At 41.6% G+C, this 24,286-nt stretch overlaps 1 protein-coding gene across 1 annotated transcript in view; it reads right to left on the minus strand.

Annotated features, from left to right (window-relative positions):
• Nucleotides 1-24,286, minus strand: part of DPP10 (dipeptidyl peptidase like 10) — a 287,083-nt gene that overhangs the window by 145,124 nt on the left and 117,673 nt on the right. The window contains exon 4 of the mRNA XM_067299348.1: nucleotides 8,363-8,457. Coding sequence (XP_067155449.1) covers nucleotides 8,363-8,457 — 95 coding nt within the window. The remainder of the gene's footprint in view (nucleotides 1-8,362; nucleotides 8,458-24,286) is intronic.

Below are 24,286 nucleotides of genomic sequence, written 5' to 3' on the forward strand. Positions count from 1 at the left end.
CAGGCTGGCTGTGTGCCACTGAAGCCTTTGGGAGACTGTACAGCTACTGATGAGTCTAATTTCCATATGAGATATTTCTCTTTGTTTAAACTGAAGACAAGGCAAAAATACATGATATTCACTGCAGGGATAAGATATATTTATTTATTGCAATGAAGTTCATGAAGGCTTTAACCTGCGGGATATGTTCTCTTCTCAGGAGAACTCATTTTGAAGTTTAAAAGAGAATGTTGGAAAAATATCATGTTGGAAACAGTGGGAATTAAAAAACCTCAAACGTCTTGTTACGAAAAACCTGGAAAATTCTTGCTTGTTCCCCTACTGTGTCTGCAACTTTTCAAGCTTCCTGCTTTGTCTGGGGCGGTTGAGCCTTCTTCAGGAACACAAACCTTAATGCTGCCCTTACAGCTATGACTCTAGGGTTTATCTTTTCTTGAGCTGTAAGAAATGTAGCTCTGGACAAATAAGCTCTGAAACAGGCAGAAATACAGCTCGCTAATTAGGCACAGTCCCTCGCTGCAGAAGCAGGGCTAGCTTCCCTCTGCATCGCTGCCCGTAATCCCGCCTGGGGCTGCCCTGTTGCTCCGTGTGTGCCTGTGTCCCCTTCAAGTGAACAAAGAGGACAGGCGGAAGGGAAGGAAGGAGATACAGAAACTTCCTTAGATCCCTCAATTTTGTCAGTTCTATCTGGCCACATCAACACTTCAAATCCCTCTGAAACCATCATTCTTATCCTTAAAGTAGTTGCGCTTCACACTTGCATAATTAAGAGCCAAAACGTGGCTTTTTAAATACTGGTGCACTGTCTTCCCTTCTTAATTCACAAATCTGTTGTCAGTTTTACCTGTATTGCTGAATTTGACATCACTTCACTTTTCCAGTCATAAAAGCAAGCTCCTAGATCTGATTTTGCATTTCTCACCCAAACAAAATCCCCACTGACTATATAATTAGATCTAACCACATTAAACACTGCATTTCTAGGTTCCTTTGAAAGGAAAAGCCTCATGGGCTAAGGGCTTCGGTTCTTTTCCTGACAGTGATCCATGACGTGAGGATCCACGGACAAGCAATGCCTGCCAGGTTCACTATGGCTAAAGACCACAAGTGTAGGAGCCACAGGGAGGCAAAATGAGACAGTGTTTTTGAACAACCTTTTGCCCTTTAGCTTTCTAGCTTCCTTCTCTTGTCCAGATTCCAGGTATTTTTTGCTAAACTCAGTTTTGCATGGAAAGAAAAAAAAGATGAGAATAGTTTGAAACAATGTGAGAGAAAGCAAAAGAATGAGATTCTGCAGCAAAGAAATATAAGGGGAAAAAAAACCAGCAGTCAGCTTTTTCTTCCACCTTTCCATAAAGATTATTAAAATGGATACCCAAGAAGTCGGATGAACAGTATTTTCTCAAGTTTGATTTCCAAGGTCAGTATTTTCCATGGATGAATCTTGTTATTTTGGATCTTGTGTGTTTTGCTGTCAACAGAAACACCTGTTGCGATTGTGCATATGAGAATTTGAGACAATATTACACTTAACATTGCCAAATGTTAAAGGCCAGAATAAGTACCGATGCAAATAAGACAGCCCAACAAGGTTCTGCCTCAGCCTTAACCTGATTTCCATTGCCAGTAAGGGCCCTGCAGCATCAGCTCCCCTTTATCTCTTCTGTTTTCTTACACCTGGGTCCTGATGCACTAGCTCAATATTTTCACCCACTAGAAAATGTTGGCTCTGTGACATGGGTGAATTTTCCCTGCCGTTACCTTTAAATCGGTGCCTGATTTGTAGTCTTTCAAAACTATAGCATAGAGCAGACAGATGGAATTGAACTGTGAGACAGCCTAGCCCACAGCTATCAGAATGCATCCTTATCCTGTCAAACATATTTTAGTGCTTTTTTATAGTTTCAGTGGGATAGTTTAAAGTAAAATAATAAATTACATTTCAAGCCGATTAACTAGAGGAAATTGTCACTTCTAAGCGGTTTACTTAACCTACTCGCTTGGTATTTTTCTCCTTTAGTTTTACCCCTCCTTCTAGTTCAGTTTCTTAACTTTTACTTTTCTTACGTACTTATATCTTCCAAACTCTTGCTATTATCCTTCTCTAATTATTGTTTAACAGCCACTTTACACATATTTAGGCTTTTAGTACTTTTGTCATTCATCAGGGATAAAATATTTCAAGACTTGAATCCGTTTCCAGACCGTCACTTTAAACCCGTTAGGAATTCTGTCACTTAGCTAATCGCACCGCTCTCTGCATCCCCTACCTACGCCTGTATCGGAACTGCAGCTAAACGGTACCGCCGAACGCCGGCGCTCACCGGCACGCACAGGTGTTCGGCTTATTCAGCCCGACCTAGCGGACAGGCGCCGGCCAACGGCAACGCGTAAGAGGAATCAGCTGGGACGGAATTACGCCGGCCGCAGAATGACTCGGTATTTGGTATTTAAGTTTCCTTGCGCGGTGCCGCCGGCTCCCGGGGGGATTTGTCTTCCGTCACCACGGGAAGGAGAATACGGACCCCCGGGAGGTCAGGAGCGAGGGCAGTTCGGCGCGCAAGAGCCGAGGGGCAAATCCTGCAGCAGTAGAAACACGGGACCTCCGAGAAGAGCGGCAGGTTGTAATCGGGAAAGGGCACGGTAACGAGCAGGCCGAGGAAGGCGGGTTTCCTAGGTTACCTGCCCTCCCGCGCCGTCGCCCCGGCCGCCCGCAGCCCTGAGTCCGCATCCAGAAACGCCGCAGCGCTCTGGGCTGTGACGCTCAACTCCGGCCCCAGGCTCCCTCCCCGGCGTAAAAGAAGTTACGGGCTCACAGCGCGATCCAAACTAACCCGCACACGACAGAGGGGGCGTCCTGGACCGGCAGCTCTGAGAAACACAGCCCAAAATCCCGCCAGCCCCCCTGCAGGTCCCCACGCGGCCCCACGACGCTGTCCACGCGCAGGAGCAGCGATGGTGGCATACAAGGCTCAGGCAGACCCGAGAATCTCCCTGGGGTCCGGCACCAGCGCTTTTCTGGTGGAAAATAACCCCTAACCAAGAAATCACAGGATTTTCTCCCTCCCGTTTGCCCTCTTTGGCAGAGTTAGCCCTAACTATTTTCTGCACCAAGGAACGGTTTCATCAGCGGTGTTAACTAGAGAGACCCCACACAGAAGGGCCCCTCCACTGCCTTCTGCACGTGGACATCTCCTCCGCTTGGACAGAAACCAGTGGCCACCACCAAGCCACCGTGACCGCGGCCCCTCCACCCGTCAGGCTGCGCCGCCTCTGCTCGCGCCGCTGGGCTGCAACAATAAACCCTAACTCGTAAAAACCCCTCTGCCAAAAAGGTTCTCCTGAGGGGGTTATTCAACCTTTAGAGGAGCACGGGAGAGGAGATAATGTTACAATGTTCATAACAACCTATTTACAACATGTGCAGGTCATTAAAATGTCCAGTATTGCAACAATTACTAATATTTATGTGGCTATATAAGGTTGTTTAATGTATATACCATTATTCACCCTTTCATTAATCTCCTGTGCAAGGCTCTTGAAGTATAAGCATGTAAACTACTCTTGCAATTAAAGCCCCATTAATGAGCAGAGGAGGCATAATTGCACTAAGATGCCGCCACTGAGTTTCCTGTCGGAAGAGGAAGGGGGTGTGGTATGGAGCAAAAAAAAAAAAGCAAAACAAAAAAAATCAGGGAAGGAGAATTATCAGCAAGAAGGGCTGCTTATGAACAATGCTCTGTGCAACGGCAGAAAAAAATTCCCTGCCAAAAGCTCTGCTCAGACAAAAACTCTAATTCTCCGCTTTCGGCTGCGAGGCCTCCGTAGGGTTTTCACAGCTGGGCTGCCACAGCCTAATCATGATTCATGAGCCAGGACTGCTCCTGTTTGCCCACCCCCCTGACGCCATCCCCTAATTAGCAGGCGGCAAGAAGTAATCCTGCTCTCCCCACCCTCGTGTAAGAGACGGCCCACAGCAACGCGATGACGCAACGTGCTCCGCGGCATCTTCCAGGCCAGACCCTGGAAACGGGTCTGCCGCTCAACAGGATTTGTTTGCTGGTGGACCAGGGCGACCCTTGCCCCGAGCCTGGAACGAGAGCCTTCCTGGGAAGGCACGGAAATGCAGGGGGAGAGCAGGTCAGCAACTGCAGGCGTTTGGAAGAGGCCAAAGAACACGGCTGGCAGGAAGCTCTTATAAACACCTTCTTCTGGAATCTACATTCCCAAACTGAAACCAATTGTACCTGTATTGCCTGGCATTGCGTACAAATCGAAAGCCTCTCGTTCTGCGATGCTAAGTATATCCCATCATCTGGGATGGAAGGAAGGTTTAAGGAGCCACGCTAGATGCATTTCTGACCTAGGATTTTGGATCAAGTGTTTGCTGGGGTGTATGCATGACATCTGTGAATTTTTCTATACATCTACCACAGAAGTGGTGGAATTGATGGTAACAAATAATAGCTTTTACCTTTTTCATAGCTATTGCTTTTTTTAGAGGAGGAAATCAAGGCAAAATCTCTAATAGCCTCTTTCAGAGGTTACAGTTTGGACAGTGTTACAACAGAACACACGGTCCCTATACGTGTTTTGTCTCATCTCTGGATTTCCTTTTTTATTTTGTTTTGGGCTTAAACCAAGCAGGGAAGCTGAGCTAGCAGGCTGATAAGGGTCCAGATGGACAGACCTCCAAACTTCTCTCCGGCATAGCCACATCGGGTGGCTGGGCTGTGCAGGAACTGAAACCTGCTTTTAGTCACTGCCTGTTTATCTAGTAAGTGATTAGCAAAAGGCATAAAAAAAAAACTTTTTAAATACTAAAATTACTTATACAAATTTGCTCTAACATTAATTTATTTTGGAACTGTGGCGTGTAATAAAGCATTGCTCCATGCCGAATAGCTGGTTGGCATGTCACTGCCGATCATGGTGACAGGCACCTCGGCTGTGAGAGAGAACATACTGTAATCGCGTATCGAGGCAGCGTCACGAACATCAGGATGCCACACAGTGATTAATGTCTAGGGCTTTTTTGGCTCCATTCGATAAGGAAGTCGCCCAGCCTCCAGCTGTTAACATTTCTGTGCCTCTGGCTTAGAATATTAACTATTTATTAGGCAGCTTAAACAGGATGCACTACACGAATAAATTTGGAGGACAGGTATAGCTTAGAAACATGACGTTAAACCATGACCTCCAGAGATGCTAACAGATCTTCCTGGTGCTTTAAAAGCTACTGTTTTCTCTTTTATCTTTGTATTTTGTTATCCATTAGATTGCTTTGCTAATAGCTTAATTATATAAAGGCTAGATTGTTTTACTAATAGGGTGTTTACAGAAAAGGATTCCATTTGAAGAGGACAAATGGCTTAATTAGACTGAAGTGCAACAATTTCTTCCACTGTCTGAATAAATCCTAGTGAAATTGGAAAAAAAAACATTAATTCAGGAACTTTGGGCAGACATTTCTCTACAGAAGAGAAATGGTCACCTTAAAATAACGAAACACTATCTTTTCTTCTTTCCAGGTCAACTTCATGGGTTAAAACCCAGCTAATTTTAGAAAATCTTTTATATATAACACATACGTTTTTAACAGAACTACAGCCTGCTTTTTGTGCTGATACGCATACGAAAAGGGAGCCCAGTAGAAGAAAACAGAAGAAACGTACTTTGCACAAGCACGGCAGTCTCTGAGATGCAAAACACGACCAGCGATCCGCACCCAGAGGAAGACTGCTCCAGGGGACTAGTAAGGAGGAAAAAAGAAAACCACTTCTAAGCCGCTGGTTCAAATGCAGCCCAACCAGCAGCGACAAGGAGCCATCACCAGCCGCTAGTCTCTGTGCAAAGAGTTTACCATGGCAGTTTAATTTTCGATGGACAATTATCAACATTACTAAGAAAAACTCTGCCACTTCTGTTGGCAGCTTGAGCAGAGAGGCAAACAGAAGAAGGGATGTATATTCAAAAGAGACCAATAACTCGCCTCTAAAGGTGACTCTTCCATGACTAAAACCCTTTGACAGGGGAGAACGAGGGAACTTGCATTGTCACTGCCTATCTTGGATCTGTACTATATTTTTTATTAATATAAGACAGCTCTGCAGAGTCATTAAACCAGCACCATTCTAATTATGCACTAGTGATTAAGCAGATGTGACATTGAGCGGGGAAAATGTTTGATTAACGATCCAGGTGTCTAACTTTGGACAAGCACATTTAGCAGTGTGAATCTGGGGAGAATGGCGCTCCGAAGAACCGGACAGCTTCTGCTCTCAGCCGTAGAGCCTGCCCCTGCACCGCTAGGCTCTCCCGCTAGGACTGCTCGCCACCTTCTCACCAGAGACGGGCGCTCGGGCACAGCAACGTTTTCCATTGCTCCCTCCGCCAAATACGTGCCCGCAATCTTACTGAGCTTCCGCTCTCTTTGCAGCTTTTTATTCTAATTCCACGTGAACAACTGTGGTTGGAATTCACTTTATTTACCTCTAGCATGCTTAGCTTTTCGTCTGCACCATGCTACGGTACAGAGAGGAGCTCCTCAGAAAAACAACACACCTGTATCTTCGTTTTTCTCTGTTCCATACGTAATTACTAATGCTCAAACATTATCCATCTTGGATCAGTCTCCCACGCCTAACGAAGAGTAGATATCTAGTATCTCTGTCAGTCTGCGTGACTTATGGATGAATCAGTTACTTTTAAAGAAAGCCCAGAGAAGAGCAACTTTCCTTAGAGAGGATACGCTTACAGTGTGAAGCAGCCTGTCCACACTGAGCCATCGTTACTTGGCATGACTTTAGCATAATGGCCTGAATAACTTGTCATGCTGCCATTACGCTTGACGTCTCACGGGCCGAATTCTTGCAGCCAAAAGGGTATGAATTCATCTATGAGGACGCTCAAGCCTTGTCACTGAAGTCAAGTTTTATAGCCAGGAACGTCCAAATAGCTGCTCGCATCCAAGTTGCACGCTAAAGGTAACATGCAGGTCTGACACCGTTAATCCTCTGCTTAGCCACACACACTCACGTGCACACACACACACACACACACACACTCATACACACACACAAAAAGATCAGTGGGAAAAAGCTTGTGCAATACTCTGTGGTCTGCACTTCACAGAAATTCACCGCTTCACCCACTCTTCATGGGGTCTTTTGGGGGCTCAGTGAGGGGCTGCCCTGCAGCCGGGAGGGCGCAGCTCACCGAAGGGGAACCTCCCAGAAACTCCCGCAAAATACAGCTCTGCTCTCCCTTCTCCTTCCCTTCGTCTTTACACTGCATTGGGAAGTCAGCATCAAGTTCATTCCTCTGACCTTCTGCTCTCTTTCTAGTTTCCAGGAGGTAGAAGAAAAGATCACCAGGGGCTTAATGCTTTGAAATGAGGGATCTGTATCAGCAAGGGCCAGGAACAGATCAGGAACAAAATCATCCTTTTCCAAAGACCTCGGCTGAAAATGAATCCTCATTTTGGTTCTGCAGGTGCAAAAGATTTTAATAAATTGAAAATACAGGGATTAACAATAACAGCCAGAGGTCTGTATGGTGTACTTATGAGGAAAGATTGATGAGCAGCATTTATGCTACAAAACCCTGATAAATGAGAATTACAGGATAGAATATAAGAAGATTCATTGAGAAAAACAGCACTAAGCAAAACAACTGAAAACGTAGACTAAGTATTAAAACATTTCTTAGCAATTACTGCTAGTCAGTAACATATGAAAGCCACTCATGTACATACCATTTACTGGTCAAGAGAATAATCCCCAACCACCTAGTTTGCCATTAAAGCACAGAAGAACAGGTAAGCAGGAAATTAGTAGGACTAGAAGATATATTTTTATTATATACTTAATTGCTTAGTTTTTTAAAGGAAAATCTTAATACAATTTTGAACACTCTTGCCCTGTTTCCTCACTTTCTCCTCCTTTGATCTGTTGAAATGCTACAATTTTGACTAAAATAGGGAAAATCTCTCAACATTTTGAATAGTATCCCCCCATCTTATGAAATCTCTTATTATAACAGACATCAGCTAGATGCACTAGCACATATGCCAGGAGTGAGCCTCAAATGGCCTGAACTAAGCATGGACTACTGCCAACAATATATCCTCCGACATCTTGGTTATTTACAGGTAGGTTGAATAAAATGACAAATAACTTCAGCCGAAAATACTGCACTGACAGAGGAATGGATTATACTTTCCATTTATATATAATCTATTCTCGGTTATAAACATATTTTCTGTGCTATACTCTGTCTCTGCTGTTACAGGAAAAAATGTTAGCAGACTTCCACTGAGAAGTGACATATTTTAAATGAGTAAATAATATATATTACTTACAAAAGTTGTATTTTCCAATAATAATGTAGTTGTATTTGTTTCTACATTCAGTTCAATAACATGTCCATTCCTATTTTTATACACCACTTCTGTATCTGCAACAACAAAGGCATTGACAGTTAGCAAATACATTGAGTATTTAATATAACACCTGTAGAAAAAAACAGCATATTAAAGTAGCTTTATTAAAATGAGCAAAAAGGACTGAGAGAAGAATTGCACCCGTAATATCCAGTTTTGTTGGTTTACCTCATGAGCTTCAAAAATATCAGTTTATGCCCTATAGCATGTTCACCTCGCTCAAAAATAGGATCATGTTTAAATGGGAACACTTGATGTGGCGACAGCGTTCCCAATGGGATTGCCGTGAACAAAGGGACATCTTGAACCTCAGAACCATCTCGTGGGGTATCACTCTGTCGCGCTGAGACCTTAAGGTCCAAGTATCCCTACTGCGAGAAAGCGCTGTTCGCCAAGCAGAAGGCTTTTGCTGGACACCCATTTTCACATATGTCCTTAGGAACGCTTCTAACAAAACGTCAGCACTACTCTGTAGCTCTGGTAACTGTATGGATGAAGGTATGTACTAACTATATCTTAAGACAGTCTGTGTACTGTGTGGTTAGTGCTGTACCACAGCATGCCGGATAGTCAGGCAAACTGCATTATGTTAATAAAGAAGGATAAAAGCTAAATAGGTCTATTGGGGAAACATTTACAACACTGCAGGATGAATTCTGTCACATTATTTTCCTTCTACTGCTTACCTGATTCATATGTTTCCATAACAAAAAAAGAACAAAAAAAAAAATACATCAGAACTAAAGAAAAAATACAAATTATAAAATTAATTGTGGTTCTTAGGAAAAGGGCTTTCTATCTGTTTGTACCAATATCTTTACCAAGAAATACACAACAAATACATAAGCCTCGATTCAACAAAACATTTTGGTTCCAAATGTCCCACTATTTCTAGTAAGAGATTGAGCACTGATGCTTTAGTTTTATTTAAAACCAGGTTAGAGAGTTGTATTTAATCAAGTGAAACTATGTTGTTATAAAAAGCCGGAAAGCATAAGGAAAGTTCTGAATTAAGCCTAAAGGAAACACAGAAGAACTTTACTAATCCCCAGTAATATCTGAGAAATTCATTGCAGATCCCTGAATTTTATGAAGTAGCAAGCAAACAGAGAAAGGACAAAAAGGTTATGCTATTATAAAATATACTTCACTTACTCAGAAAAATGTAGTAAATTTTAATTGACTACATAGACATTCTGGATATATAGCACTAGGGAATGTCCCCTGGTATATTCTGTACAATTAATAAAGCCTCATTTCAACATTACCAAGCTATTTTAGGTCTTGGCTAGGAAGGGGGGTGGGATTGATGAGTTTGGGACAGGATTATTGGATCTGTTGTTTAGGAAGGAAAATTAGTAAGACTGTGAAGTGTGGAACTAAAAACTTACTTCTTTAAAAAAAGATGTCAACTATTCATTTTGAATAAAAAGAGAAAACACTTTCTAGAAAGTTATTTGCTTTCAGGTTACTGACTGCTACAGGACACTAAAGATTTGGCAACTTCTTTGTTTTTTGGCTTTTTTGTATGTATTTTAATGTACTTTTTTGTATGTATTTTTATGCACTGAAAATCCCCAAGGATGCTGTACCACAGTGTTAATCAGTATTATATAAAAAACAAAATTTTCTGGCCAAAGAGCTGTGTTCAATTATTAATAAACCAGCAAGTGAAAAATGATGTGTCAGTAGAGGTGCTATATTCCAGAGACATCAACAACCATCAACAACTATCTATGTTCATGCTCTCATCTTGTACAGATTCCTGCACAATATATTTTTGGACCACAGGTGAAACTACTATGCTACCCAAATCCAAACAACAATATCAGAATATAAATCCTTTTCAACAATCTACTTTTTTGGTTGTCCAACATGCCACGTGCCTTTGGCCAAGAGGACTTTGAGCATTGGCAAAGCCTACCAAGACAATTTCACCCACATGAAGACCTTTCCCTTAAATTTACTTGTAGGACCAAGAGTAAAATACCCAGTCCTAGGGTTCTTTTTGCATGAGCTATATACATGATGTGAAACAACTTTTAGAATAGCGAACAATGTGAAATGACATAAACTAAAGCCTGTGTTCTCAAGTTGGAAGAATATTTTATTCTAATGATTAGAAGAGAAAACTAAAAGTCAGACCTCTTCAAAAGGCAGACTTTACTGGACAGCAACTACATCTCTCACCGAACCCAGGCTTTCACCTGTATATTGGGTGCTGTAGTTAATTCCTGAAATGCATAAATTAAATGACTGCTTGCAAAACGCATGGAGATTCTCAGGTAAAATTTACATCAAGTTCTGAACTTAAATACATCTTCAAAAGTAATCACACTAACTTATAAAGAAGTCTCATTCCAGTCAATAGCTTGCTGTGTGATGAAGAGCTCTTCTCAGGCTGGATAATGGGTAGTTAGTTGATGGCCATTCAACATAATGATGATTTTTTTATTGATAGTTCAGATGTAAACAAGTGCCACAAACATACATTTTTGTTTCAATTTGTGTTATCTAGAGTGAATAAGTCCTTAACATTGTCCACTCACACACCAGATGGATTTATTTTATTTTATTGTCTTGGCACCTTTCTCCCAAGGATGCTCAGGGATCTCTGACACTTAACAAAGTGTTCAATTCCATTCACCAAAGCAGAGCTCCTGCTCCAAAGAAATTCTGGTCTAATTTGAAACAAGGACAACACATGAACAAGAAAACAACGAAGATGGAAAGTAAGAGTAGTATCACTTTAAAAACCTTGGCTGGGCACAAATCCCAGCACTACATGTAGGTGGTTAATTTTTAAAGAATGAGTTGGAAAAGGTAGAGATCTTTAATAACTGTGTGTTTCTGGAATTTGGATTGAAGAGCCATGTTATCCATCCTTTCTGAGGATGCCACTAAAATAAAAAGCATACAATAAAGGAGAGTGTGAGGAAGCCTCTATCAAGATTACAGACTTTCAAGTCAGCTGCCCTGGATGATGTACACAAAATAGTCTTTAAAACAACTCACTGCAAATTTCCTACTTGTAATAGTTCTCAAGTTTCTGAAAACTTGGGAAACTCCAGAGCATTGGGGGACTGTTAATATCATTCTGTGCATCTAACGAGTGAAAGATGACAGCTGAGGATCTACAAATAAGTTATCCTGACATCACTCCCAAATAAAATAGTGTTACAGTAAATCTGGGATTCTCCCTACAAAATACTGGCTAGCAATATAATTAATACCCGTCAGCATTTTATGGAACATAGATCTTGTCAAACAAAGTTTGACAGAGTTATGTTTGATAGAGCCAACTATGCTGAAACTGTATATTGGGATTTCTTGGGGGCATTTGATTTATTACCCCATGACATTGTGATTCCAGAGCTTACATTATAGAGAATTAACAGGAAACACATTAGGTGGATTAAAAACAGTATTGCTAAGAAAAAAAATGAGGAAGACAAGGTACTTCTACCAAGTGATGTCTCACCTAGCTAACTGACCATAACTGTAGATGACAGCTTGTAATTGGAAAGCAGAATGGAGAGAAAAGTTTATGGGCTTATGTAAATAAATACTATCCTATGAGCTCTCAAAGCAATATCATGGCAGAAAGGGTTGAGGCAATTCTTCAGCACAAAAGGATCACCAGTAAAAGCAGCAGGGTGATCTTGCCTCTGCTCACACCACTGGCAAGACTGCCGCTATTACAAAATGTGCAGGTCTTGGAGGCACGCTGTGAGAAGAACATGAAATGGGTAGATTAGAGTGCTAAGAAAGCCTCAGTAATACTTGGGATCGGAAGGCAAACACCACAATGCAAGGTTGGAATAGCTAAAATTATTCACGTTAAGAAAGAGAAAGTTCAAAGACATCTAGGCCACAGATATATATATATATATATACACATAGCTAAGGAGAGGCTGATGACGGCTATGGAGATTGGGGTGCATGGAAGAGTTCAGCAAAGGAGATGACAGAACCGCCAGCCCCAGGAGTCTTTTCTTTAAAGGTATGCCTTAAATCTTTGCGATGAGAATTAATTTAGGCTGAATGGGAGTAAAGATATAAAAGGTTCAGCTGAGATGGCTGCTATCATCTCTCCAGGCCTGGAATCTGTGGATTTAACTCCCTCTGTTCATTCCTCATCCCCTTCTGTGATGCATCTTTGCGAATACAGGATTGTCTGCACTATTCACAATACGACTCATGTCTGTAGCTATGTTAAGGAAATTTTAATAAAAATCTCAAACTTTGGGTTTTTTTCTTTAGTTGACTGCCTGGGGGATCGAGGGATATTTATTTTTCCTTCTGATTCATAATTCACCTCCTGTTTGTGCCTTCTACTCCACTACAAATTATGAAATACTGATCTCAGCTGCAGATGGGATACTGGGGTTGGTTAGTGCGACAGCCTCATTCAGAGAGTCCTCTTGGACGTACGCCTAGTAGGATGCTCAAAGGTACAGCATGCAAATTCCATGAGTTTCAGAATAACCATTTTTCTCCAGACACACACATGGACTAACCCTCTTCCTTCCTCCCGCTGCCTTCGTCTGCAGCGTGTGGTTCAGGTCACCCGCTGGGATGGTGCGGGAACAGCTTACCAAATCTATTCGTTCCACCGCAGGCGTTTCAGCAGCAGTGCTGTACGACATTCCTGTTCTCTGCCTACACTGCATATTTAAGGTTTTTCATCAGGGCTGCAGTATCTGGTTTAACTAAACTCACTGAGTTTGTTAGAAAACGGACTTACGAACTTAATGATTGTCCATATAAGGTAACGAACTAGATAATTCAACAGTCACTCTGGTGATAGACAGACAGACAGATAGATGAAGACATGGTAGGTTCAGAGCTGTTATTATGGATAATTATCTCCAGGAAGAATTTATTCCATCTTATTTTCAGCTTATTTCTAAGGCTGACTCTGAGGGAGACTGCCTAGGGGACGCACAGCTCCATTAGCCAAACCAGCTGCTGAACAGGATCTCTGCAACTTCTTTGACTTTCACAAAGAATGTAACAAGTAAATGAAGACGCACTTTTTTTTTTAAAAAAAACAAACTCTTCTGTGATCATCACAGTATAATAATGTCACCTGAGTCAGCAAAGTAAATATTACATCTGCTCACAGAAAGCTGTTAGCTGCAGAACAAATGATCATTTGTTTTATCATCATGAGGCTAAAATTCATACTCATACTACTACATGTTTTTAAAAGGTAACACTCTTCCTCACTTGGCCTATCCCTGCGGGAAGAATTTGGAACACAAATGTTCTACTTCTTCCTTCTACATTTGCACCAATAACATCTAGATAAATAGAAAATTCACATATAAAACACTTTCTAAAAGCTACTTGATAATCTCTTGCATTCCTGATAAATGGAGCAAACTTTGTTTTATGTAAGCAAGAACACTTTACTGTGCGCTACAAAAAGTGATATTTTTAAAATTCATATGAAACTACAAACAGGGTAAGTTTTAAAAACTGATATTAAAAAAACAGGCAATAGTAATAGTAAAGTTAGTATTACATGATGTCTGATTAAACTCTTGCAGCATTCACAATTCATAATCTATTCATCCCATTGCAGTTTTGATACTTTTTCAAATTTTCCCTCCTCAAGTAACTACAGGTTCTCTGTTTTTCTAATTTTTAATGCTATTTTTTCCCTTTTCCTTTGCAGACTCTGCTCAGATTTCCCACTACCTGTTATCAATTCATTTATACATACATATATATGCAAAATAAAAAAATACACACATACATAAATATACTCCTGGTTCTATCAGGAGATAATCCCTACTCTTTCCATAGCAGCTCTGGAATTTCTTTCCTAATCCAGCCTAAAAGACCCTGGAACTTCTCAGTCTTTCTCTTGGGTGCCTCCAGGAGCGTGGAGAAGTCTCTCAGAGTATCTTCAGCAAGAAAGCAGGGAACAGGTCTGTCGGTTCTGCAGTTCAGCCGCCCTGAGTTACGAAGGAGCTCTCAAGGCTTAGATGGTGCCTAATCCCTTCTTCTCCTAACCCATCCCCACCCCCCAAGAGGCACAGAGGGTCCAGGACTGCTAACAGCGTCCCCAAGGCTCCTGCGCTCCTCCGATTCAACGAGCGGCATCCCTTTCCCCTGAAGCACTCTTCAATTTGAGTTAGGAAAGAGAAGAGCCCAAGGGAAAGAAAACTGAAGAGAGATTCTCATTTCTGCTGGTCCTCAAGTATCGCTTAGAGGACGTTTTAAAAATACTTGTCTGAAGATCAGTGACAGGCTGCAGCCATCCTACCAGCAAAAGAAATGTTTTGGGAAGCTCCTACTTCCCCTCTCAGCACAGCTCACGCTCATAATCGCAAAAGAGCCCAGGCAAGACTGACAGCTCGGGGGCTGGTGTCAATACTGCCTTCAAGAGGAATTAATAGACCTTCACACAGGATGTGTTCGGTAACTGCGTTCATTTGAAAATGAAAGAGATCTTTAATGATATATAATGCTGCGGACAGACAGAATTTAAGCTAGTATGAAAGATGTGTAGTGAAAACTAACAACCACTGAGTCCAGTCCTTATGTTAGAAGAACAGGTTGCACAATATTATAGGCAACAGAGATAAGAAGGGCTTAAATGATTAAATCCATGTAATTTAAATATTTTGTATGCATATATCAATTACATAAATATAATGCCTCAGTGATACAAGTATTATATAAAAATATCATCGTCATAGTTCCAGGTGCCTTTAGTACAAAAGGAGCATTTCATATTAACAGTTTTACTAAGGCTATAGCTCACATTTTAGGTTCACCAATTCTAAAGGTTCTGTTCAGAAAATGTGCTGCTGGCAGAGATGCAGCTCTGCACTGTGCCTGGCCTAATACATATTCTTCCAGAAAACATCAAAGTTACCAGCAAAATATCACAAAATGCAAGGAAAGCAATGTAAAAACTTTCCATGCCTGATCAACACCTTGACCCCATCCTTGACAATTCCACAATAACTCCTTTACTCTCATTTATTGAACTGACAGGACTCTGCCATGTCCTAAATGATACAGAATTCATTTGCAACACTCATCACTCCGACTGGCCTCACCTGAAATCATATATGGCCACATTGGCTTAAATTTAAAAGGGCTTGAATTTTTTTAAATAATGTGCTATTTGGGGGAAAAAATGGACCAAATCCCACTCTGAATTACATTGCCATCTTTAAAAATGAAGCTTTGCATTGCTAGTGTAAGCATTTGGCCTAGTAATATATTGCCTTTAATGATTTAGCTTTCTGAAAGCAGGATCCTGAACGGTGCTGGGGTTTTTGATGGGTATAATCTCCGATTTCACACGTCACTGAATTTAAGCAACTCCCTCTGTAATTTAAATTACACAGACTAGGTTAAAAGGGCAAGTTCTTATATACTCCAAAGCAAACCTACTGAACTATGGCTGAACTTCCATATTCCAAACATTGAATAATTTACTAATGTCTGGAACCAGGCTCTATAATCTTTAATCCCAATGACTACATCTGTAAGGAAGGCTATGAGAATCCGTATCTAGATTGTAATCATTTTGCCAATCATGTAAATGCAAATCATGTAATTATTTGAAACAAGAGTTGTATGATGTTAGTCCATTGTACTGTTTTTAATTCTCTTTTTACCAGTGTTTCCCAAATTAACATTAATTGTTTCAACAATTTAAAAAAAAGGATTTACGTACAGACAGCAATTGCACATTATTTCACAAGGATACAATTAATATTAAGTAGGGCAACTGCTTCCTCAAAACCCAACCTTTTCCTTGTTTCATTTTACAGATGTATGCCTCTGTTGTGTCAGAAACTGGATTATGCATCACCAGAGTTTCCTGTTCCAAGGAATTCAGAACGAAAAAGCAATACAGAAGGTAACAGATAAAGCGGATATACAAAGAGCTGCAGAGATCTGCCTCAGGTCACGCAGGATATCAATAGCGTGATGAGGAACTCTAGTCTCTTGAGTTTTAGTCCAGTGCCCGACTCACTTGCATCTCAATAGTGAGCCAACTTTTTAGTACTTAGAAATTTTCTTCTTCTATTGGTTGTGTCTGTGTGTTCTGACCTGTGGATGACACAAAAAGCTTCAGGCTAATGAACAAATAAATGTAGCAATTTTTCAGAGAACTTAGAGATTCCCCGTGTGTCATAAACTGTTAGGAGACAGTTACTAACCGCAAATTTCAGCTGCAAGAACCAAGAGAAAACCAGTCATGTCCTAAATGCAAATGAACACAGGTGATGGGAAATATTTTGACATTTCTGTAGGACTCTAAGTCTGAGCTACATGACGAGATCCCAGACCAGTGGGGATATGAGATATGACTGGTCGACTAAGTATTAAGCTTTGAGGCAAAGTCCTCAGTGTTGTACTGTAAAGATCCAACAGCTTCAGTAATAAGTGGAGATTCCCAGATAAAGCGAAACATCATGAAACTGCCCTGCATGGACTCTGAGAATTTACAAAAACTTAGAAACAGTTTTGACGCGCTAAAACCACAGGAGTTGGGAGATTCCTGAATCTGAGCCTCCAAATATGCTGCTCACGCTGAATTTTAGTCAGGCTAATGTTGCGTTGCTTTCAGCAGGTTTATTCTATTGAATGTTACTATTCTACTGAATACTATTCTATTATTCTACTCCACCTGTTTTTTTTTAACCTAATGTATATCTTTCACACTGTACTTTTCCTCTAGTCTTTCATAGTTATCATAGTAACCCAGCCTTATCAGAAAACCAAAATCTGTCTAGCTTGTAAAACTACATTTCCACCATGTCTGAGATTACCTTCAATAACCTTTGCAGATGCTAATAGTGAGAAGGAGTAATGAAGTCAAAGGAGTCCCCTTCTTTGGGGAAAAAAATATATATATACTTCCTACTAAATTCACATTACTGTTAATGTAAACTTTGTTTACAAAATAAAAGTATGTTGGTATAACATGTGCTAAATTTGGATTATTTGTTAGTAAAAAGGTTTATTTCAACATAACTCCTGATGTAAATTTGTGTGGATCCATCAACTCCAATGGCAACAAGACAGTTTCAGCTTGTTAGGAGGTGGCTCAATAGTGTATTAGAATTTACTAATATTGCAATTGAACAGTTGGAAGAAAGAACTGATTTGTAAACCCGGAGCATAGACAGCTAATTCCTGGCTTTGTTTACTGGTTTCTACATAGCACCGTAAATCTTAGCAAACCAAGGCACCTCCCAAGCGGTGTGAGAGTGGAGGTAGCACCTGCACAGAGAAGTAGAGAGATGGAGAGACATCCAAGCAGTGCTGAAAACCTGGCCCACGGTATCCAAAGCAAGGAGGCTTCAGGGCAGTCTTTGGAAATTACAAAGAGTTTTAACGTGAAGAGTGTAAATGCTTATATTCCCCTTACTAAATTTCCTATTCACCGAGTTTTTGTTTGTTTAAATAAAATTCTGCTTTGCAGCACACACAAGCAGTGTCAGGGTCCATTTTTCCCTTATATTTTACATTTCTTTTTAAATAAGAACATAAGAGAAGGTTGGTACCTTGCAGTCAACACATATGTCAATCAGCCTTTGCTGTATACAATATTATTAGAACTGCAGATGGCATTTCATTAAATTGATTATAGAAAATGTCATGCTAATTAAAATAGAGAATGCTTTCTGATTTAATGAACAGGAGGTGCTAGACAAATCTTTGTCTAATTAAGTGTTTGCTAATTAAATAAAATAGTCATTTAGAAAGATATTACAGATACAGACAAAATTTCAATATGCCACGGACGTCACATTTCAGCCGAGCCACACTTCCACCGCTTCTCTAAAAGTTTAGGTTCTTGTTAGTAGCGCTTTCACGAAAGTGTTTATTCCGCACTAGTTTCAAAATGTAGCTGTGACGTGTTTAGAGAACGAACCTTTCATTGTCTAGAAGTTCCCCTATTCGGAAAACGTTGTTGTAGGCCCAGCTACCGCTGCCTGTCTCACTGGCGACAAGCCCCAACATAACTTTGCCCAAGAAAGCAGGCTAACACACATGCCAAAAATCTTCTGCTTCCCTTTCCTTCGCCCTCCCCAACATGATCGCAAACTAAACCAGACCAGGCTGGGCTCTTGCGCCTTGTCCTGCTGGCACGTTAGCTTCAGAAGGTCTGGACTGCTAACCTGTAAGTGATTAATTCTCCTATTCAGAAACAACCTGGAGTATGTTCAGCCATGCTCTATCATATGTTGTATATTTGGGAAGAAACAGGCAACTGCCACAAGCCAGGAGTGCAAGATGTTTGCACAAAGTCTCTCCTCTTACCTTCTTGAATGCCAGCACAGAGCGACCCAGCACCCTGCATTGGCCTGGAAAGCTAAAATCTCCTTCCTTTATCATGCTCTCCTCCTTCTTCTCCAATCTTGTCCCCAGACATCATTCCAAGTCATGCTCAACTCATGTTGGACTTTTAGCGGTCCCAGTTACTCTCGTGTCTCAACACATGAAAGTCTCTAACTATCCCAACAGTCACTATTCATTTCAAAAATAACAGTTTTCTTTTCTATCATGCAGTTGCACAGGATCCTGCATCATTATCAGAACCGCTGATGGGCCCATGCCAGCACTTCAGAGGGGACAGAGGAAGTGACAGCTCCAAAACTTGAACAAATCTGTTGTGGGACTGATTCATAAGAAAAAAACAATTGTGAAATATATAGTGCAGTTAAACCAAGCCTTCCACAAGACCTACTATGTAGCCTTCCACGAGACCTTGCATAGCCACCACTCACCCAAGCGCTTGTTACCAGCTCTGTACTGGAGATTAACCCAGGAGGCAAAATAGTTAGTGAGAGCTTTGCTCAACCACTTCAGGCAAAATCAGCTGGGCTAGTTAAACAGTCTTAACAACGGTCTGCATTGAAGCAGATTAGTAAATATTCCCTGCAGAGCTGTGGGAGGCAGTAAGGTGGACAGTGACCATCAGCTGCAGGTGGTGAAGTCCGTGACCAGCTCAGCTGGAGCTGGAATAACCTGACGGCATGTCTACAGCCTAAGCAAGCAGTTTCTTCTGTACATGTTGGGGAGATGTAAACACAAGGAATGGAGCTGAGTTACTTCACAAAGACACCAAAGATTTGACTAGAGAGTACGAAACGCACATAGTCACAGAGAAGGTAGCTGTACAACACTCCCAGTGACTCTACTGGGCTCAGACCAGTCACGCTGAGGAATCCAGATGCGCCGTCACCCTCGTTGTCACAGCAAAACTGAACCATCACACCCAGGTTTTTCACAGATACCTTCGTGCTCTATGTGCTGCCATCACAACACAAGCAGTTCAGTTTAGAAATTTCCAAACTCTTCCTACAGGCTTACCAATTTGCTATAACCCTCTGGGCCCAGCAACTCACCTCAGTCCCCTGAAGGCTTTGGGCCTGCCATCCATGGCACATAGCTCCAACAAAGTATTTCATCCCTGGTCTTTCTGGAGGGGGAATTTTTCCTACAGTCCTCTCTTTCTCCCCAGGTAAGCAATAAGCAGAGCATCTCTACACGGATGTGGTCGCTCAGAAGACCTCCTGAATCCAGGCTGCCCTAGCAGGGCCTGCCTCACTTTCTCCATTTCAAGAGTACATGCAGGCTAATACACGTAGAGCTCAGCTCCAGCTTTCTTAAATGGTCAGTTCACCATGTGAAAGCAAAACATTAACTTACACCATTTGAAGAGGTGTCCAATAACTAAGAAAAGTTGAAGAAAAATAGTAGTTGGGCTATAATTAATCTTCTACCAGAAGCATAAGAAGTCTCCTTCACTTTTAGAACACAGCTGGACAAAGCACTACAAAAGCAAATGAATAAATACAAAATGAAAATGCAAAGATCTAATTGTGCACTAGCAGAAATGGGAAACAGTTATCTAACCCAACCAGCAATCAGCTGATGGACTAAAGCACAAGATTTGATTATTTCTGCCATCCCTCCTCACCCTTTCCCCACTCCACTTTTTTTAATGCACAAATCTTCATCTGTATTTGTCATTACTGGGGGGAAAATGTTAGCGATACTCATTTCCCTCTACAGAGGAAAGCACTGAACGTGATTTCATGGTGTTAAAAGCTAGGATAATAGACTTGAATTTATTAGTCCGTTCCAATTTCTCTGAAACTCAATTAACAGGAAATCAGCACCATGAAAAAGAGCAGGGGAAGGGGCTGTATTCTTTTTACTGTATGTTTTTACCTGTTTGTGCCCAGGCAGATGGATAAAAGGGGGCAGATGCTGTTTGGAGGACTGTGGGGGAAATGGATGGAGGAAGTTTGCTACACCCAGCCTACCTGTCTTCCTGGAAACATTTCTGGGGAGGAATAAACAACGATCCTTGATTGCTCTCTCGAAAAGCACTGAGGAACATTCCCAAGCCTGCTTGGCAATGGAGCCAGCTGGCTCTCGCCCAAATAACATTCATGTCCCTGGCCTACGGAGAAAATTAGGGAACAAATTCTGATTCTCAGTCACACAGCCTATCCCAGCCTCTTCCCTGGAGAGACAACCAGGTATCTCAGGACAACAGCACATCTCTGACAGTCTTGGTGGTTGACCTTTCTACAGAGACCATCAGGAAGATGGCCAGGCAGGACGCGGACACACTCTGTGGGAGTAGATGGCATGGCCCAGGCTGGACTTCTTGCAGATTACAGAATAGGCAGGGCTGCACATTGGATAAGAAATGAAGATTTAAAGGTAGGAAGACTTAGGTGCTTGTATACTCCTATATAGTTACAATTCTCAAATAAAACCGAGTACTTCAGCCTGCAGCACGAACGTGACCTTCCCCTGCCACTCAAGCGCTCCCCAGAGCTCAGCGCTGTTCCCACCTCTGCAGCACTCCAGGTGCCATCGGCAGTGCGCAGACAAGCCCAACAAGTGAGAAAGTTCAAATTCAAAGGCGATGTACGTGCGACAGTAAGAGAGCAGCCCCTGGAGCGGCTGCGGGCCTGCAGCTCTCTCCCCACCCTGCTTTGTCCACGCCGATGCGTCTGAGATAGCTGGTTCAGCTGCGGCGGGCGGCCACTGCCTCCCCACGGCGCTCAGCCTGCGGGCTCGTAGCCCAAAGGATCGGCGAGGACAGGGTCGGAAGTGGCCTCAAGGCTGCCTTAACAAGCTGTAACGTAGTCCCCGACAGGCGGGCAGGAACAGCAGAACACGTCGAAGGAAAACGAAGCTATAGGATGCCCGGATTTATACTCACAGGGAGGATGGTTATTATTTACCACTCTCTAGCTAATTCCTACAGATTTCCCCGTGTGTGGAAACTGTGCTAGGTGCAGTACGGTCTCTAACGAACTTCATCTTGCAGGGTTTAAAACCAAAATAAAAGATATAGAGTACATGATTGTACAATGGGACCCCTACGCACAAAGTGAGAGTAAGGACCAGCCAGACTCAGACTATTTGCTTCAGAAAAAGCTTGTATATGGTTTTCTGGAAAATAAGTATTCATAGGCACTTGAAAGGAGAAATAAATGTATGTATACAATCAAATTAGCTTTGTCCAGATCTTACCATATGTCTTATCCAAGACTGGACTATCTGTTACCAATGTATCATAACTCTCTAATTTCACTCAATGAAACTAGAAAATATATTATGTCCCAGAATGAAAATTTATATCAATCCAATTAAATACCAATTTTCAGAATAAGATGGTGGCAAATAACATTCCAGTTAGTGCTCTAATTTCCTTAATTTTTAATGATTATTCATGTCCTCAGAATAAGTTTTCTACTGTAATGAAAACAGCAATCACCAAATTTACCACACCTGGCCTTCCTATTATAAAACTGCAACATAAAAAAAAAAAAAATACATCATTAGCAAAGCACAAGCAAACATTAGCAAATCATTAGCAGAACTCAAGCAAACTCTCCCCTGGAACCAACAGGTTTATGTCCTGAACTTTGGCCCACGGTCAATACAGGGAGACAATAATGAAAGAAAAACAGATCTCTTGAGCATCCTTTGGAGTGCATTATCAGCAATTATTATCTCCTGGTGCAAATCACCAGGAGACTATTTAATTCTGTCAAGGCTAATTTGAATGGCTCTCTACTGTTTTTCCCATTATTGAAACACCGCAGATTTCAATCTCCTTTGCAAATGGTCCAGGTTCTTCCATCACTGTCAGAACCAGATGATTTGGCTGTGGCAAGAGGGTGCAGAAAGTAACATGCAATTAAAACCGTGAGGTACCTACAGAGTCACCTATTTAATATTACCTTTACATGTATGTATCAATGGGATGGTGATGATGTATACCTTTTGAGATGGGGACTGTGAGGTGGAAAAGATTGCTAATTGTCGGCAAAAACCAATCCTCTCAATTTTTAACTGCATTGTGCATAGTTCTTGTAGCAAATATCTGCTAGTAATAGGAAAATGTTTGTGATCTTGGACATTTACTGGAAATATACTCTGAAATTTGCTTATAGAAAACAATAAGACTTATATTTTGCAGCTATTAATCCTCTGACAATGAAATTAAAATAAAAAATACAATTTTCAATAATAAATTAAAATACCGGTATGCAATATAAATGCTTCTTTCTTTAATAAATTTTCTTCGCTACGGCACTAGGTGGAAAAGATTCAATAAGCTGTTACTGCATTTTCTCTCAGCCCCTTTCACCAAGATATTTACCACGCACTTCCATTTCACTGCACTGAATCCAACAGCTTTGCTAGAGTTTAAGACATTTTTGTTTAAAAACCTGACTCTACTGAGTTAATGAAAGCTTTGTTTCCCAGTGCAGTGGACCCAGAATTGAGCAGGTGCAGCTAAATGTCACAGAATTATGTGATCGACGGGACTTGGCTTTTTATTATATGCTACCAAAGGATAAACAAAATATTCTAAGTTATTATTAAAATAAACAAAGGTAGGCAATTTTCTGTTCACAATTATTTAACTTGCGCTTTGCAAAATAGGAGGTGTCTCATTCTGATTTACGAGAAAAACATTGATTAAATGAAGATGATTAGTTCTTGAAAAATAACATGCAAGCAGAAATACATAGATCACATCAAGGCACTGTTCAGTGATTTAGCTTGTATCCTTTTGTGAACCTAAAATACTAGTCTGCACTACATTATTTCTACTGAACATTCACCTAGGCTTTGAATAGAAATCAGACACCTGAAAGTCACATGTGCCATTAAAAATTTTGCCCAGAAGTACTCAATCCTGTACATCTACGTTTAGTTTATGAAATAAAAGCACTTAGCAGAGTGCTTGCTTTCAGACGCAGTCATTATTTTCCAACACTACTGGAGTCCTCAGGAAATACCCATGCTCAGTACTTTCAAAAATTAAATGGTGGGTGTTTGGGTCTCTAATCAACACGGATATGGAAACACAGATTCGGCACTAACGTTTGCGAGCGCTGGCCGAATTTGCGTTGGCGTTCAGGCCGTGCAGGAGTCATTTTCCAGACTGGACACGTAAGTACCCAGGTCCGCTGGAGCAGGGGGACGGGAAAGGCACAGCCGGTGCCATGGAGCGGCAAAGCCCCCGTCCCCGGGACGGTGCGTGTCTTAGCGCTGCGGGTCTCGTCCCATCCCGTCCCAGCCGCCACGCTCGGCGCAAGCTCCACAGAAATCGGAAGCTGGTCTGGAGGGTGAAATGTCATCCAAAAAACCAGTCCTGTCTTCAGGACACAAGGAGAGAACCCAGTCCTGTAACTCAAACTCCTACGCAGAAGCCTTCGATGCAAGCAGCCTCCCCGCGCAGTTTGGAGACCTTCCTGTTTGCGTTTTGGAGCACTCGCCAACCTATTTTGTGTAGCTCAGACATGAAGTCTCAGT

The sequence above is a fragment of the Apteryx mantelli genome, chromosome 6 (assembly GCF_036417845.1).
Source record: "Apteryx mantelli isolate bAptMan1 chromosome 6, bAptMan1.hap1, whole genome shotgun sequence".
Classification (NCBI taxonomy): Eukaryota; Metazoa; Chordata; class Aves; order Apterygiformes; family Apterygidae; genus Apteryx; species Apteryx mantelli.